This window comes from Stegodyphus dumicola, chromosome 8 (assembly GCF_044657685.1).
Source record: "Stegodyphus dumicola isolate Sdum_Otavi_A_Nest chromosome 8, ASM4465768v1".
In the NCBI taxonomy this organism is placed as follows: Eukaryota; Metazoa; Arthropoda; class Arachnida; order Araneae; family Eresidae; genus Stegodyphus; species Stegodyphus dumicola.
In genome coordinates, this window is record NC_140775.1 from 145,016,280 (window position 1) to 145,034,312 (window position 18,033).

At 32.5% G+C, this 18,033-nt stretch overlaps 1 protein-coding gene across 1 annotated transcript in view; it reads right to left on the bottom strand.

The window, feature by feature from the left end:
* The window catches only part of Prp5 (pre-mRNA processing factor 5), a 61,340-nt gene that overhangs the window by 13,737 nt on the left and 29,570 nt on the right, over window positions 1-18,033 (bottom strand). The window contains exons 11-13 of the mRNA XM_035357886.2: window positions 17,832-17,914; window positions 13,161-13,553; window positions 3,938-4,041 (exon numbers count right to left, since the gene is read on the bottom strand). Coding sequence (XP_035213777.2) covers window positions 3,938-4,041; window positions 13,161-13,553; window positions 17,832-17,914 — 580 coding nt within the window. The remainder of the gene's footprint in view (window positions 1-3,937; window positions 4,042-13,160; window positions 13,554-17,831; window positions 17,915-18,033) is intronic.

Genomic DNA, 18,033 nt, shown 5'->3' on the forward strand with positions numbered 1-18,033 from the left:
AAATTAAAACGAAGTACACGCAAATAATAATTAAAGGGGAAAAAAGTAAATAATTTCCTCTATGATTCTAACATCTAAGGAGATAGGTTAGGTTAGATTAAATGATTGCAGTTACAGGGATTGTGCCTGTAACTAAGCGTAACTTGTGGCAAATCCTTGAACAGGAGTGTAAGTGACTTATCACAATGTTTAAGACGAAAAAGAACTTAAGAAGAGTGTAAAAGACCCTTTCATTCAGGACTTGAGATAATTTAGCAGAAGGTATTTCTAGTGCTTATAAAACCAGCCAGTATTTATGGCATAACTCAAAATGCTAGAAGTTTAAATTAAAACTAAGTTCACCAAAGGCTACACATAAATGATTAACATGAAAATTGGTTCAAACCCATACTGCCATAACAAGCACTATTGGAAAGAATTAAGCAACACCATAGACAGGAATGCTATTGTGGAAATTCAACTAATAAGGTGGCCTTTAGCAGATGGAACATGCTCTAACTAAGCAATCTAAAACTTCTTTAAATAATATCTCTTTCTACCTCATTTGAATATGCACATACTAAAAATTAGCATCTGGTAGGAAAATGGAAAGGGAAAATAAAAGTAAAGATATTTAACATAAAATAACTGATTAGATAAAAATAAATACACTGAAGAGCCAAACGTTATATCCACCTACTCAACAGTGTGTTGCACAACCTTTGGCAAGCAAAACAGCTGGCTTTCACCTTGGCATGGATGTCAGTTCTTGGTAGATGACAGGAGACAAGTTGTACCAAATGTCTAAGCAGCAGTCATATGCAAAATCAAGATATTCAATATGGAAGTGTCTGGGCATTGAGCTGCCACTCCACGACAATGCAAAATATCCAAAATGTCCATCTCATATATGCTCTATTAGGTTAAGATCCAGTGAGTTAGGTGGCCAGGACATTAACTGGAAATTTATCCTTACACTCCTCGAACCATTCCAATACAATTCGAGCCTTGTGACATATGCTTTTGTCCTGATGGAAGATTCCATGCAAGGATGCAAATGATCCGCAACAATGTGCAGATAATCTGCAGCTTTCATGGTCTGTTCTACTAAGGGCCACAGTGGCACCCATGAGAAAATACCCAAAAGCATAATACCACCAACATTAGCCTGTGCACAATCTGCTGTAAAGGGGAGAGCAACTGTTTGCCTGGAAGTTGATATACCCTGACACGATCATCAATGTTAGAAATCATGATTCATCAAAACCAGGCAACTGTCTTTCACTAAACTATAGTCCAGTCACGATGCTCATGGGCCCACTGTAGGCATAGTTGATAATGATGCTTGGTCAACAGAGACACATGAATTGGACATCTGCTGCCCAGTACCATAACCAACAGTGTCCACTGAGCTGTTTGTTCCGAAACACTCCCACTTGGACCTGCACTGTATTGGGCTGTCAGCTGAGCAACTGTCTGGCACCAATTTTGCTATACCAAGTGAGACAGTCTCCAATTTTCTTTTTCTTTGATGACATCTATACGTTCAACACTTTGGCATCTATTGTTAGTTTCACAGTTATCCATTTTGCATAAATACTAACAACTATAGATTGTGAACAACCTACCAGTCATGCAGTTTCGGACATACTCGTTACGAGGCTTCAGGCCATTACGATCTGCCCTCTATAAAATTCTCTTAGATCAGCAGCTTTTCCCACCACTCGCAAACAGTGCAGGATTTACATATAAGCTACATAAGCTATAGCTTAGCCCCCCCCAAATTAAAATATCGTGTAAATATAGTATAACAGACATATCTCAAATAGTTTAGAGCCTTATCAAGTCTGCACCCACTAAACCATATAACAAACAAAAATGTGTGTTGAGTGATTACGAAAGACGATTTTTGTAATAAACAAAGAGGATTGTAATAAAAAACAACATGACTACAGCTGCAAAAGTGACTGCTAAACTGAATGTTGCACTCGCAAAACCTCACAGCACCAAAATAATATGAAGGGAGGTCCAAACTGCAATTCAAAAGGCACTCATAAGTGATCAAAATGCCTGGAAGAGGAGAAAATGGTGCCCAAGTCACAAAATCTGGACTGTACAGCAATGGAAGACTGTTATTTTTTGGATGTGTCTTGCTTTAGACTGTTTCCGACTTCTAGGTGGTTTACGTCTCATGAATACAGTCCAAAGCAAATCATAGAGACTGCTGCCGAGAGTGAAGCATCACAGGGGTTTGGTCATGGTCTGGGCAGTCATATTGTGGGAGGGACCCGTCATTAAGGTCACAATACTGCCAAGGATTATGCGACCGTTTTAGCTGATCACGTCCATCCCATGGTACAAATTTCATTCTCCAATGAAGATGCAGTATTTCAAGATGACAGAGCTCCTGTTCACACACCTCACATTGTCCAGGGGTGGTTTTTTGTGCACGAGGGTGAACTTTCACATTTGCCATGGCAACCACAGTCACCAAATATAAATATTATTGAGTCTTTGTGGGCTATTTTGGACAGAAATCTGCATTAGCACTATCCTAACTGAACTTGCCATTGTTTTACAGGAAGAATGATACAAGACTTCTATTTATCCACTATGAGAACGTTGCAAGCTGTTTTAAATGCCAGTGGTCTTCATGCACCATATTGGTCACAGCAATATGTTTTTATTTTGGTGTTTCCATATTTTTGTCCAATCCTTGTGAAATTAATTCTATACACAAATTTTTCAGATTCAGCAACTGATCCCTTTACAGGTTTTTTTAACCCTTTGCACTTGGGACCTTTTTCGCACGGCGCACCAGCAACTTGAGATGTTTCATAGCTTTTTTTGATGCAATTCTTACCAGTAACTTAAAATCATTATGCATACAAATTAATGTATAAAATTTTTACATATCTTTACACCTTTATAAACATAATTCCTTAAATATTAGTCTCCGTAATTTTTCTGTGTATGATATTTCATGTAACAATTCCCAAGATGCACGCCTGGCTTGTCGGGCAAGTATTACAATAATATGTCATTTGATGCCTTTTTCCGGGTTCATTTCTAAACGTAAACAGTTATTGCAGCGGATGGAGTTTCCGCATCAAACCAAGTGGTGATCGAGGGTCACCTCTCGAGTTGCGGCATCAAGTCACATGGTGAGCGAGTCACCCCTCGAGTTTGCAGCAGCAAATCACATGGTGAGTGAGAGTCGCCTCTTGAGTGCAAAGGTTTAAAAAAACTTAACTTTTTAGCAAGCAACTTATGCTCACATTAGATTTACCTTTCTCTAAGTTACATATGACATCATCTTTTAAAATATCAGTAGCAGCTATTTTAAATTATTGCACAAAATGTGTTTGCAATTTTAATTTTGGACCAACTCTTACCAAAATTATAGACTACGCCTTTTCTACAAGAGTGGTATCACACATTACAACAATGAAAATTTTAATATTGCATGGGATAAGGAAAATTCCTTATTCTGAAAATTTCTATAAAAATTCTGATAGCAGGGTTTATAATGCACGACATTAACAAAAAACATATAAAGCCACTATCAATAAAAATTTCTGCTTGTTATTTTGGTTCAATACAGCTCATTTTGGGGAAAGTTATGTTTGCTACATGATGTTACATGACATTTCATAACAAAATAATTAGCTGACATTATTTTTTTACCTGAAACATTCAAAATATTATATACTTTTATTTTTCTTCGATTCTTGTGATTTAATTACATTACTAATTACTTATTTTTACTTGATTTTTAGATTTGTTTCATTTATCAACTATTTTTTAAACTCAATCACGAAAAATAAGATTTTAGCTTATCATAACAACAAAAATAATAATCTTAGGAGCTAAACAACATAATTTAAATACAACAAGAGCAAAATTTTTCAAATGTGTGAACAAATAATTTATAACATCGATACTACGATATGCTTACCCACATCGATGAACATAATCTTCATAATGGTTGGGGCAATCGTAATTTACGACTAAGATAAGATGCTTCACATCTAATCCTCGAGCAGCAACAGAAGTTGCTATCTGTAGAAGAAAAATAAAAAAGAACCATAATAACTGTGTTGCATTTAAACAAGTTTTTTTTTTCAATTATTATCAGTTTAAAGAAAATAAAAGAATTTAGCATTATTGAAAATTTTATGCTATATTTTAATGTTTTCTTATTTCATTCCAATTAATAAGCTTCCTTAAATTCATTAAATTGAGTTTGAACTTATTCTTTACTATTTACAAATTTATTCATTCAATTCATTTATTTTTATATGCTTTTATTTCCCACCATACATTCTTCTCTAATAAATATATTTCAAATTTCTAAAGTTCATAACATTAGCATTTATTGTTTATTATATGAAGAATTATTGTAGCTTTTTTTGGGGGGGGGAGGAGAAGATTAAATACTTTTTAGCACACTCTTTCTCTTTATTTATTCAACACAAGAATAAAAGGCATTATTGTTAAATACGGATGTGCATTTTAACTTTGTAGTCTCAAACTGGTGATCGTTGAAATGTTTTAGTTATGTATTTGTTACAAAGATTTCAAAATTTTAATTATTTGAAGTCCGAGGTTACATTATTTTCATTACTACTAAAAATAAACACGAATAATGTAGGCGAAAATCTATAAATGGAGCTAATTACTTAACAATGTAGTATAAACCTTATTTAAAAATTTGAACACATTTGATTAACTTTTATTTGTACTTGTCAAAAAATATATAAATTGAATTATAAATTTTTGCAATGAAAATAATCATTTTATTCGGGAATACATTTATATGTGAACAGCTTTCTTCACAATTGAAAATTTATAAGAAAAGAACCCAATTAACTGATGAGCATCTATAACCTGGGATGAAGATAAATTCTATTAAGTTTGAAATTATTTACATGCGAATGCGAACATAGGTACTTTAATTCATGTGTAAAAAAAAAAAAAAAAAAAAAAAAAAAAAAAAAGAGAGAGAGAGAGAGAGAGATAGATTAGGTTGTTTTTATTTGTCCCATGTGGAAATTTTCAAAAAATTTTTATTTTAATTTAAAGTAAGTTACTTAGTAGTTAATTAAACATATTAGAAATATGTGAAATAAATACCTGTCTATACTATTAATATTTAGCTGTAAATGTGCCTGAATTATAAAGCACAAATGTCTTGTGGGTACAAACTTCCGATAGCAAATACTAAAGATAAATTAAAATGCTTTTCCTTTGCTTTGTTATTAATATTGTATGTTTTAACAAATATTTAAAAAGTGAAATTAAAAATTTGGTTCCATTTTTTTTTTCATAAAAAATTTTTGATTTTGCTTAAAAAAATAGTCCTGTCCCTCAGCTATTTTCAGATTGTCCATTAACTGCTTGCATTTTATTAGAGTTTGAGATCACTGCTTTAACTAATGAATTTATTTCTCTAGCCTTTATTCGTTGAACTCAAATTTTAATTTAGGATTAACTGAAACTGAAGCGAAGCCAAACTTGCAAATAAAAATCAGATAACACATGTACACACAATATGAAGAAAGAGGGAGAGAAGCCCAAGATCCAGAAGGAAGATCTTCAGGGTTGCCATTAAAACAGGAGAATGATCAGGGTTGCCATTAAAACAGGAGAATGAAATTCTCTGAGTTTTCCAGGTCTGTTTTAAGAAAATTCCAGTCTATCCGTGAAGTGTGCATCGGCTGTGCCGAAAGGTAAATTAATTATGGCACCATTTGAAAACACAAAAATTTTCCAATTATATATTACTTATAATCCCCATAGCATTATTATTATTATTACTATAATGAGTTGTTTTCTCCGCTGAAGATTGAGATTAGAATCTGCCCAATATGGATTAAAAAATGTCTTTTTTTTAGAGACATTTTGCAGCTAAATGAAAGAAAGAAATCTATTTAATGATATTTAAAAATAAATTCAGGTATTTTATATTTATTTAGCAGCATACATAAGCAAAAAATGTGCATAAAATTTCGTGATGGTCATACTGCTAGAATTAGGTTCAGGAGTATATCAAAGAAAATTGCCTGAAATTTGAAAGTCCTATTAACTAATAATAAATAAATTTAGAAGGAAAAAGATTTATTAAATGATACTGTTAAGTTAGAATATAGCGCCACCTATTGGATAGGGAGAGAAACTCTCACTTGGCCATCTGGATTCGGCTAAGCAACATGCCAGAGCATGTATTAGATCTGAATAGTTAGTTACTGTAAATAAATTAGTTAGTTCTTTTGCTATACAGTCCACTTATTAGTTTAGAATCATAGTACATGGTTAGCAGAGCCGGAGAAGTGAACAAAATGCTGGCATTAGATAGAAACAAAACTTCGTTAAAAGCGAAACTAACTAGGTTAGAAAATGTAGTGAAGGAATATGATGATAGTTCGAATAAAAATGAAATTCAAATAAAGTATAGATCGCTACAAAGCATTCAAATGGATATTAGAAACTTGAGGATTAGATATTTCGAAAGCGTTGATGAAAAAGATGTCACAGCCATCGATGAAGAAATCGCCGAAATGGAAGAAAGAACTGAAGTTCTCGAGGTAAGAATTATGGAAATTCTATCATCTATAGCACATTCTGAAAATGAAAATGATTGTAGTAAATTTGATCCTAAAGTACAAATACGTTTGCCAGAATTACCAATTCCTAAGTTTTCTGGTAAATATACCGAATGGAATAATTTTAAGCTTCAATTCGAAAACATCATAGCGAATAACACGCAATTAACATTAAGTTCAGAAACTCTACTATTTAAAGGCTGCATTAACTGATGAAGCAAAAAATCTTGAAACTGTTGATGATACTTTTAGTTCTCTATTTAAAGCTCTTCAAGATAGGTATGAAAATAAAAGAATATTAATTGAGACGCATATAAAGTCAATAATGGATTTACGTACTAACATTCGAATCGTCAAAAGGAATAAGATATGTAATAGATAATGTTACTAAAAACGTTAGGGCTTTGAATGTTTTAAAATATGAGAAAAATAATTTATCGGATATTCTGTTATTAAATATCGTACTTCAGAAACTAGATTTCGAAACGCGCAAACAATTTGAACTAAGCATTAATGCTACGGAAGTTCCTACGTTTGATGAATTAATTTCGTTTTTAGAGAAAAGATGTCAGTTATTGGATAACATTAACCGTAGTATTAATAAAATGAAATATCCGTTAGAAAAAAGTTCGAAATCAAAGGCTCTGATGGTTAAAACCGATAGTGTTTCGATTTGTGTTATATGCAAAAATAATAATCATCCACTGCATAAATGTGATTCATTTTTGAAATTAAATCCAAATCAAAGATATGAAATAGTTAAAACCCATAAATTGTGTCTAAACTGTCTCAGTAACGAGCATTTAATGGCAAAATGCAATTCTAAGTTCAGATGTTCGGAATGCCATAAAAAACACCATTCATTAATACATCGCCTGCTCAGAAATGGCGCCATTCAACATAAGTTAGACAAAACAAAAACGGAAGCAAGGAGTGACGAAATTATAAACAAGAACGCAGATGTCTCTAATAAAAATCAATCAAGTTGTCTTTTGACACGCAGAAAAAACGTGTTATTGGCGACTGCAATAATATATATTTGCAATTCCGAAGGAAAAAGAATCCCAGTTCGCGCAATACTTGATAACGGCAGCATGAGTTGTTTCTTGTGTGAAGGAGTTGCTAATTTGTTAAATATAAAGAAAGAAAGAATTTATGCATCTGTATCCGGAATTAATGAGAACGTTATAAATATTAATTATCAACTAGATGTACAGATTTCGAATAAGGATTTAACATATGTAAGATCAGTTAATTGCTTAGTTATTTCTAAAATAACCAATGTAACTCCATCAAGGTGTTTAGATGTGAAGTCATTAAATATTCCCATTGATATTGAATTAGCGGATCCGCAATTTGGAACACCTAACAAAATAGATATGTTACTAGGGGCCGAATTGTTCTTTGAGATTTTAAAAGAAGGAAAATTTCAATTAGAAAATCAACCGTTGATATTTCAAGAAACAGTTTTTGGATATATCGCGTCTGGTGCATGCAAGAGTAACTCAGAAGTAAATTATTGTGGTTTAGTTCTAAATAGTGAAGAAAGAGTTGAAGAAATTTTGCAAAGATTTTGGGAAGTTGAATCCATTGGAAATATCGAGGATGCTTTGAGTGAAAAAGAAAAATACTGTGAAGAACATTTCAAGCGTACTCACTATAGACAAAATGATGGAAGATACGTAGTTCAGTTACCCATAAGGGAAGGTGTAGAATTAGGAGAATCGAAAACGCTGGCTGAGAAAAGATTGCATCAAGTGTGGAATCGACTAGAAAGTGATTCGAATATGAAAACATTATATAAGAATTTTATTAAAGAATATAAGGATCTAAATCACATGGAAGAAGTTCAAGAAATTGAAACATCAACTTGCAATTATCTTAGTCATGGAGTTTATCGGCCAGAGAAAGCCTCTACCAAGCTTCGCGTTGTGTTTAATGCATCCACGGCTACTAGCAATGGAAAGTCACTGAACTCAATATTAATGAAAGGGCGAATACCTCAAGAAGATTTATTTTCTATTATTATTAGATTTCGAAAGTACAACTATGCATTAGGAGCTGATGTTCAGAAGATGTACAGACAAATACTTATTGAACCATCTCAACGAAACCTGCAGTTGATCTTGTGGAAGGAATCAGTTGGTAGTCCTGTGCAGACTTACCGTCTAAGGACTGTAACATACGGAACAGCAAGTGCACCATTCCTTGCAACAAGGGTCCTGAAGCAGTTAGCAATGGATGAAGCGACAGACTTTCCTCATGCCTCAAGAGCCATACTGAAGGACTGTTACGTGGACGACATTATTACTGGAGCTAATACCATGCAAGAAGCCAAGGAGTTGCAGACACAGTTAACCTGTCTTCTAGAACGTGGTGGAATGCAGTTACACAAATGGTGTTCAAACAATCCAGAATTATTGAAGAATAAAGAAAGTGCTACTCAGGATTACTCCTTTCAAGTTACGGATAAGCCTCAGATTACAAAAGCCTTAGGAATGTCATGGAATATGTCTACAGACTGTTTTTCTTACGATCTAAAGATACCTGACTTTGAAGAAGCAGGCACGAAAAGAGATGCCTTATCAATGATAGGTCGCCTGTTTGATCCGTTAGGTTTAATTGGACCTGTTACGACAAAAGCTAAAATATTTCTACAAAAACTTTGGCTTCTAAAATTAAATTGGAATACACCTCTTCCTAAAAATTACTCTGAAGAATGGAAGGCATTTCTGCATAGTCTCAAAATAGTCAACGATTATCGCATCCCTAGATTTGTTCTAGCCAATGGATTACAACAAATAGAAATTATAGGATTCTGTGATGCTAGTCAGAAAGCCTATGGTGCTGCAATTTATGTGAAATGTATGTCATCTTCAAATGAATGTTCATCAAGACTTCTGTGCAGCAAGTCTCGTGTGTCACCTCTGAAGTCAATTACCATTCCTCGTTTGGAGCTTTGTGGTGCAGTTCTGTTGGTAAAACTAATGAAAAGAATATTAGAGGCCATTCAGCTACCTATAGTGAAGGTGTATTACTTCACTGATTCGTCAGTAGTATTAGCATGGATTAAGAAGGAACCTTATCAACTAAAGACATTTGTTGCTAATAGAGTATCTGTTATTCGAAGCATGACTGCGGTTCATGAGTGGTACCATGTTAACACTCACAATAATCCAGCTGATTTGATATCACGTGGAGCTGAACCTAAAGATCTTCTTCATAATGATTTATGGTGGTATGGACCAACTTTCTTGACTAAGGAGAGGTTTTTGACTAATCCTTGTGAATTAATTTCATCTGATATGGATGATATGGAATATGTCAAAGAACTCAAACTTAAGGATAATGACTTAGTTAATCTAAATGTGAACTCTAATTCCCCTGTTTTAGATCATATTCTTAACATTAGTAATAACTATATTTGTATTATTTGTGTGTTAAGTTTTGTTTGTAGATTTATAGCCAATTGTAAGGGAAAAAATTTAATAGGTTCTCTAACAGTTAAAGAATTGGATGACGCTGAGAAAATCATGATCAGGTATGTACAGTTACAACATTTTAGCAAGGCTATTTTATCTTTAAAAAATAAGAATTGTGTTTCTTCCAAAAGTAAGTTAAAGTTTTTATGTCCATTTCTAGATAATGATTCTCTTCTGAGAGTAGGAGGCAGACTTGCCAATAGTAATCTTAATTACAACCAAAAGTTTCCTTATGTAATGCCAAAAGATCATGTATTTACTAGATTAATTTTTCAGTATTACCATGTTAAATATTTACATCTTGGTGCTCAAGCACTATTGCATCAGGTTCGTAGTAAATTTTGGGTTATTAATGGTCGAGATGTAGCTCGAAAGGTTGTGCATGAATGTGTAACATGTTTTAAGATTAAACCAATTGTATGTGAACAACTTATGGGAAATTTACCTAGTGAGAGAGTTAATCCAGGGTTTGTATTTAATACGTGTGGACTTGACTTTTCTGGTCCATTCCTCATCAAGTATAAAAATCAGAGAAAGGGTAATTATGCAAAGGTGTACGTTGCTATATTCATTTGTTTAGCTACTAAAGCAATACATTTAGAGGTAGTAACTGATTTAACCACAGATTCATTACTTGCTACTATTAAAAGATTTATTGCTAGATGTGGAAAATGTAATACCATAATATAAGATAACGGTACTAATATGGTTGGTGCAAAATCAGAACTGAAAAAATTGCATAGTTTAGTCCTTAAATCTAATTCTGATATAGCAGATTTCTTAACATCTGAAGGTATAAAGTGGAAACTAATTCCACCTAGAGCACCAAATTTCGGTGGTTTATGGGAAGCAGGTATTAAGTCATTTAAATACCATCTTCAGCGTACAATCAGCAGTTATAAATTAACTTTAGAAGAATTTTGGGCTGTTGTCACACAGATTGAAGGTATTCTCAATTCTCGTCCAATTTTACCCTTATCAACAGATGCAAATGACTTTGAAGCCTTAACGCCGGGTCATTTCTTAATTGGACGTTCCATTACTTCATATCCTGAACCAGATTTGTCTCATCTTACAGATAATAGACTGTCTAAATGGCAAGTTATTACCAAGTTCATTCAAGTTATTTGGAAACGGCAAACTGATTATTTAAATCATCTACAACAACGCACCAAATGGTTTATTAATAAAGAAAATTTAAAGGCAGGTATGTTAGTTGTGTTAAAGGAAGATAATCTTCCGCCATTTAAATGGTCTTTAGCAAGAATTCTAGAAGTTTTACCTGGTAATGATAATAAGGCCAGAGTTGTTAAAGTGAAAACATCAAATGGTGTGTATATTCGATGTATTAGTAAAATTTGTTTATTACCTATCCAGGATAATAATGCTTAGTTTACATTATTATGTTCTTATTGAAAATTGTGCTTTACATTAAAATGGAATTGTTTAAAGAATAAGTTCGATTGTAGCATAGTGAATGTTTATGTTCTTAAAATGTTACATTATTTTATATTATATTCATGATGAAAGATTATCTATTAGCTTTCATATTGTATTGTAGAATTAGTTGTTCTTGATTTGTTAAATTGTATGTTTGTTTGTAATTTACATGTTGAAATTTGTAATTTCAACGGGCGGCGGCATGTTAAGTTAGAATATAGCGCCACCTATTGGATAGGGAGAGAAACTCTCACTTGGCCATCTGGATTCGGCTAAGCAACATGCCAGAGCATGTATTAGATCTGAATAGTTAGTTACTGTAAATAAATTAGTTCTTTTGCTATACAGTCCACTTATTAGTTTAGAATCATAGTACAGATACGAATAACATTAAAATAAAGTTAATTACTTAAGACTAAAAATTAAATTAGAATAATCAATCATACTTCGGCAAATATAGTTATGTGTGTGTGTGTGAGAGTATGGCAAAGCCTCGAGGGCTATCTGCCTAAGAGGAGGGATGCCTTCGTGGAGGACTTTCTAAGGGAAACTGGCTCGTATACACGTTACACATGGAGAAAACCACGAAAACGCCCATGCAGCCAGCCCGTTCGCGGGATTCGAACCTCGGACCGAACTACCAGTGTTCAGCGACTTTACCGCTCGGCCGCTGGTGGGCCCTCGGCAAATATAGTTACATTAAACAGTTAGCTTAAATGACTGATCACTATTATTATTATTTTTCTTTATTTTACTGCAAAATGACAAATAAGGTATTTATTAAAATGGGGGGGGGGAAATGTTTAAAAGATTTTGTGGTAAAATCCTAGTACAGTCTTTAATCCAGACTCGTCGGGACTTCAGCGATTCCGGATTATAGATCATCAATTTAAATCTGCTAAGATGGCATGCAGAAATTATAAAATTAAAAATATGAAACCATAATTTATGAAATAAAGAGCAATTATGACCTAAAGGGTATCAAAATTTACAAGAAAAAAAAAGCTTAATATTAATTTGTTTACTTTATTAAACAGTTCTTTAATATGTAATTAAATATATATTTCTGATATTGCCATCTATATGATATATCTTTCCTTTGTCATGCGAAATACATGGTACATCATGCATCATGTATTTCACAGATTCAATGACACAGACAACATTATTCACTTCCCCCAATTAATTTTTTTAAAATTTTGCATACATTTCCTTCATGTATTAAATGTTATTAAATTCTAATAGTATGAGTAAAGACTATGTGCCATTTTTATTCATAACTGCAAATTACCCCACGAACTCTTCGAAATTCATAATTAAATTTTGCACACTATTTAATAAAATGAAAAATTTTATTTGGAAGATTCTATTACATAAAGTATATATAATCTATTATAATATTATAGTATTGTTGGTAATATATATATATATATTTCAATATAATCAATAACACAAAGGAAATTAGCTATTCTAGTAATTAGAGTTCACTGCAAGCAGACTGATTTGTATGAATACTTAACTTATGATGAATACTACTGTACACAGGGAAATAAAGTTTCTTTTATGCAACAAATATAACAGATTTAGATTGAAAAAGACTTAAATCATTATAAAATTATAATTTAAATAAAATAATAATCCTACTAAAACTCACCAAAAGATTGACTTTTCCAGCTTTGAAATCACATATCGTAGAGTCCCGGTCAAACTGATCAATGCCACCATGCAATGCCATACAATAATATGATGCTTTCATTAGATCTTTTAATAAAATATCTGCATTTTCTTGTTTATCTACAAAAACAAGTGCACTCCCATTATCCAGATAATGCCCTAAAAGCTCTAATAGTTTTAAAAACTTCCCATCTTCTTCTATTATAACAACATGTTGTTCAACGTCTTTGCACACAACACTGCGACCACCCACTTGGACTTCTACTGGTTTAGTTAGAATGCGCCTTGCAAGGGCTTCCATTTGTCTTGGAAAGGTTGCTGAAAACATAACAGTCTGACGATCTGGTCTAATGCTATCAACTATTCTCATAACCTAAATCAAAGATTTATAAAAGAAGTTAATGAATTAAAACCAAATACTTATTTACAGGTTTAGAACAAATAAGTTAATGAATTAATAATAAACACTTTTGCGTTTCAAAAAGTTTTAGAAAACCATTCATCTTTTACTACTTTAATTTATTCTTTTATAAATGTATGCTTATATAATTTTGAAAACGCATATGTAACAGCCCAGATGCAGACAATTCATTTTCTATTACATGTCAATTACAGTCAAAAGTCGTTAATCTGGACTCGTCGGGACTTCGGCGATTCCGGATTATAGATCATCAGTTTAAATCTAGTAAGATGGCATGCAGAAATTGTACAATTAAAAATATGAAACCGTTATTTATGAAATAAAGAGCAATTATGATCTAAAGGGTATACAAATTTACAAAAAAAAGCTTAATATTTATTCGTTTACTTTATTAAACATTTCTTTCAATGTAGTTGTTTCGTTTTCAATAACCTCTGTGTCACTTTCTTCTTTATCGGAAGCGAATTATAACGACGAGGAATTTGATTTAAATCATATCAAAGACGGAGTACATCGAGATGAAATACTACATTTAGTAAGGAATTATAAGCCAAATAATATAAAAGCATCTGCCCTGAAGATAAGGATAGTGCTGACAGATTAACTTCCAATTCATTGCGCGCCATTTTGCCCTATATTGAGTCTACAATTCAAATTATACTAAATATCTAATTTTCTAAAATTTGATGAGAATCTCAAGAAGTAATTTAAGAATTTACCTTGATACCCTTTTTTTTTTTCTTTTGTGCCAAGAGTAACTCAATTGGTCAATTTTAAAGCTTATGGTAACCTATTTTACAATATTCCCTTTCACTCTGCACAGATGCAAAAACGTCTCATTTTTCTCTTTATTGCAAATATTTTTACTTTATATCATATTTTTAACCAGTTAAATAAATAAATTAATAAATAAAAAGGTTTTTTGATGAAGCATGTTTAAATGCTAGGAATGAAAAGAGATATTCATTACCAGAAAGGAAATCTGAAGTTTTTGTAAGAGAAAGAAGATTCAGGCAACCAGAAGAATTTGTATATTCAGCCCATATGATGAGTGAAAATAAATCCCGGCAAATGTCATCTTATTCAGAACCCAAGCACTGAGAAGTAGTACATGAAATGCCAAGGAAAAGTGAAATTACTCAAGCTAAGAGTAAAGAAAAAGTATTTTGAAAAATGTTATCTCATCTTACATTCAGGATGAAATAAGTAAAAGCAATGACAAATAAGATGACCAAATTATTGAGGATGAAATCAATACTAATGAAGATATATCAAGAAAAGTATCTCCTTATATTCTGTCCAAGTTGAGAGAAATAATACAAAGAATGGGAATGGGAAGATCAAATTATAAAACAGGAGCAGAAAAACTCTTTAGAATTAAGCAATGAGGAGATAGGAAGGCAAGATACTAGTAAAGAAGATCTAGTCAAGAAAATAGCACCTCATATCACAGCCAAGTTGAAAGATATAAGCAAAAAAGTAACAAAAGAGATAGATCAAGTTACGTAGAAAGAAGCAATTAAACATATAAATTCAAAGGCACCAAATGGTGAAAAACCACATACAGTAAAAAGATGATGCTTATACCAGAGCAATATTGCAAAATAATTTTAAATTGAGCCATCTTTATTATTTCTGATACACAGTCTCACACATTGTAGATAAAAATGTTTTCTCTGTACAACGTTGCCATTGCTTGCTTTGAAATCCTTGAGTTTGTTAATCAAAAATTCGTTAAAGTTTTACAAAATAAAAAAAATTGAGGGCAACTGGGTCAGGATGTCCGAATGATAGCAATTTCCACAATCTACCACCAGATGACATTATCATCATTCAAAAGCAACATATAAGTAAACTGAGATAAAAATGTAACTACGAGAGAGAGAGTCGATGCTAACCATTCATGAAGTTTTTAAAATTGAATTAAAAAAAGTTTTTTCATTTGATTGTTGAATTTCATTCACTCACAATTTAAAAAGCCAACACTTGCGGCTTTTCCTTTAGGTGAATTCATTAGCATATTTAACACACTACAGTGAGTGAAAATTTTTAACAAAATGTGATTTTAGTATCCAGATATTTTTGTTCTGAATACACAATTTCTTTGAGACATTTTTTGAAAAATATTATTTATTCTTCCAATTTCTTTCTTTCAGAAACATTTGTTTCTAGAGTTCATAAAAGAATATTCAGTTTTTCTACGATTATATTCCCATAAATAGTATATTTTTGTCAAATTCTTTAAAAATTTTAGTTGTACCTTACAGACAGACTGCTTTTCATTTTCTTGTTATTGCAGCAGCAATGGACTGGAAGCAATGAACTAGAAGTTGATCTGTCAGCACTATCCTTATCTTTAGGGCAGACGTTTTTATTTTATTCAGCTTATAATTCCTTACTAAATGTATTATTTCATCTTGATGTACTCTCTTTTATATGATTTAAATCAAATTCCTCGTCATTCTAAATATCACGAATACACATCAAATAGTTTTCTGGTTGCAATTTTCTAATTTTGACTATGAGTAATGTATGCTTTACGCATGCGCGAGTTGAAAGAAATGTTTAATAAAGTAAACAAATAAATATTAAGCTTTTTTTTTGTAAATTTTGATAGATTTAGATCATAATTGATCTTTATTTCATAAATTATGGTTTCATATTTTTAATTTTATAATTTCTGCATGCCATCTTACCAGATTTAAACTGATGATCTATAATCTGGAATCGCTGAAGTCCCGACGAGTCCGGATTAAAGACTTTTGACTGCATCAGAAAAAGTTCAATGTATGTAAAATCTACATTATATATAAATCTAAAATATACCCTCAGTCGTGCTTTCAAGACTTGAAAGGTGCAAGTTGAATTCCATTACTTTGTTGAGCACAATGGCACATATAGAAATGTCACTTTTTCTGACTTAATGTACATTCAGTCCCCCCCCCCCTCCTGAAGATTCAAGAAAATAATCTCTTTACTAAACTAAGAAAGGTTATTAGAAAAGCAAATATTGTGAGAAGTACAAGGAGTGTTCAAATGAAAGTGATTCGAAGCGCTAAATGCGAAAAATTTGCACTGGATTTTCTTGAAACAAATGCGATAGTGAAGCTGTAGGTACCACGCATGCATGCTAACTTCAGTCATAAGAACTTGGCATTCATTCAAAACTGGCTGGTGTGGATATGACGGTATCAAAAATGGATCAGTGAGCTGTAATTAAATTTTTAACATTGGAAGGGTGTAAGCTGGTGGACATTCATTGAAGAATGGTGGCTATGTACGGAGAGACGTGTGTGTGTCGAAGCCCATGGTGACAAGGCAAGTGAAAATGTTTAGCGAAGGTTGCAGGAGACAACGGTTTTGCCTCAGCCCGGTCTGACGCACAACGTTGTGACTGATAAGCTGATTACGGACATCGACACGGCAATCAAGGCAAATCGCCGTCGAAGCATTTGTGACGTTGCAAATGAGTTGAACGTTTCCATCGATACTGTTCACAATATTGTCAGCAATAATCTGAAGTATCGAGAAGTTTGCTGCCAATGGGTACCCCGCATACTATTTGACACCACAAGAAATAGCAAATGGGCCTCAGTTTACAGCATTTGGTGCACTAGACGGCTGACAGTGACAACTTTCTGCAGCACATAGTGGCAGGGAATGAAACCTGGTGTCACCACTTCCAACCAGAAGGGAAGTCTGTCAGCATGCAATGGAAACATCCTGACTCACCTAGGCCCAAAAAATTCAAAATTTAGCACTCAGATGGAAAGGTGATGTTGATGGCATTTTTCAACATTATATCTTCATATAAATGATTTTAACAAGCAAAAAAGCCAAGCTGATTCTCTCATATTATCCAATCCATTTTTTGCATTTTACTTAAGGGAACCAGGGCCATACAAACAATTTAATAAGCATAGGTAAAATAATTTGAATCAGAAGAAAGAAATTTTTTTCAAAAAACTGCTGGTTATAAAACAGAGACAAGCAGACTTGAATTAAGAGAGAAAATTTTCTAATATGAATAAAAAAAACCTTTAATGGGAGAAAGGGAGGAATAAATGATAGTAATTATTATAACAAAACTAATTAAATTATTCAATTGGCCTTGAAAAGTTTCAATCAACAGTGATTTAAATGACATAAATATAAAACATTTTTACAAACACAAATCTGTTGAATATGCATAAAATTTAATTATAATGCTTTCCTTTTGAAAATACTAACTTGTGGCTCAAATCCCATGTCAAACATCCGATCTGCTTCATCTAGAACGACATATGTACACCGTCTAAGGTTTGTAACTCTGCCTAAAATTTAATTAAAAAATAATAATAAATATAAAAAGTACTTGCAAATTAAAACAACAGACTATATTTGTAAAAGAATTAATATAAGTACTGAAAAAAATGAAGTTATAGTACAAATA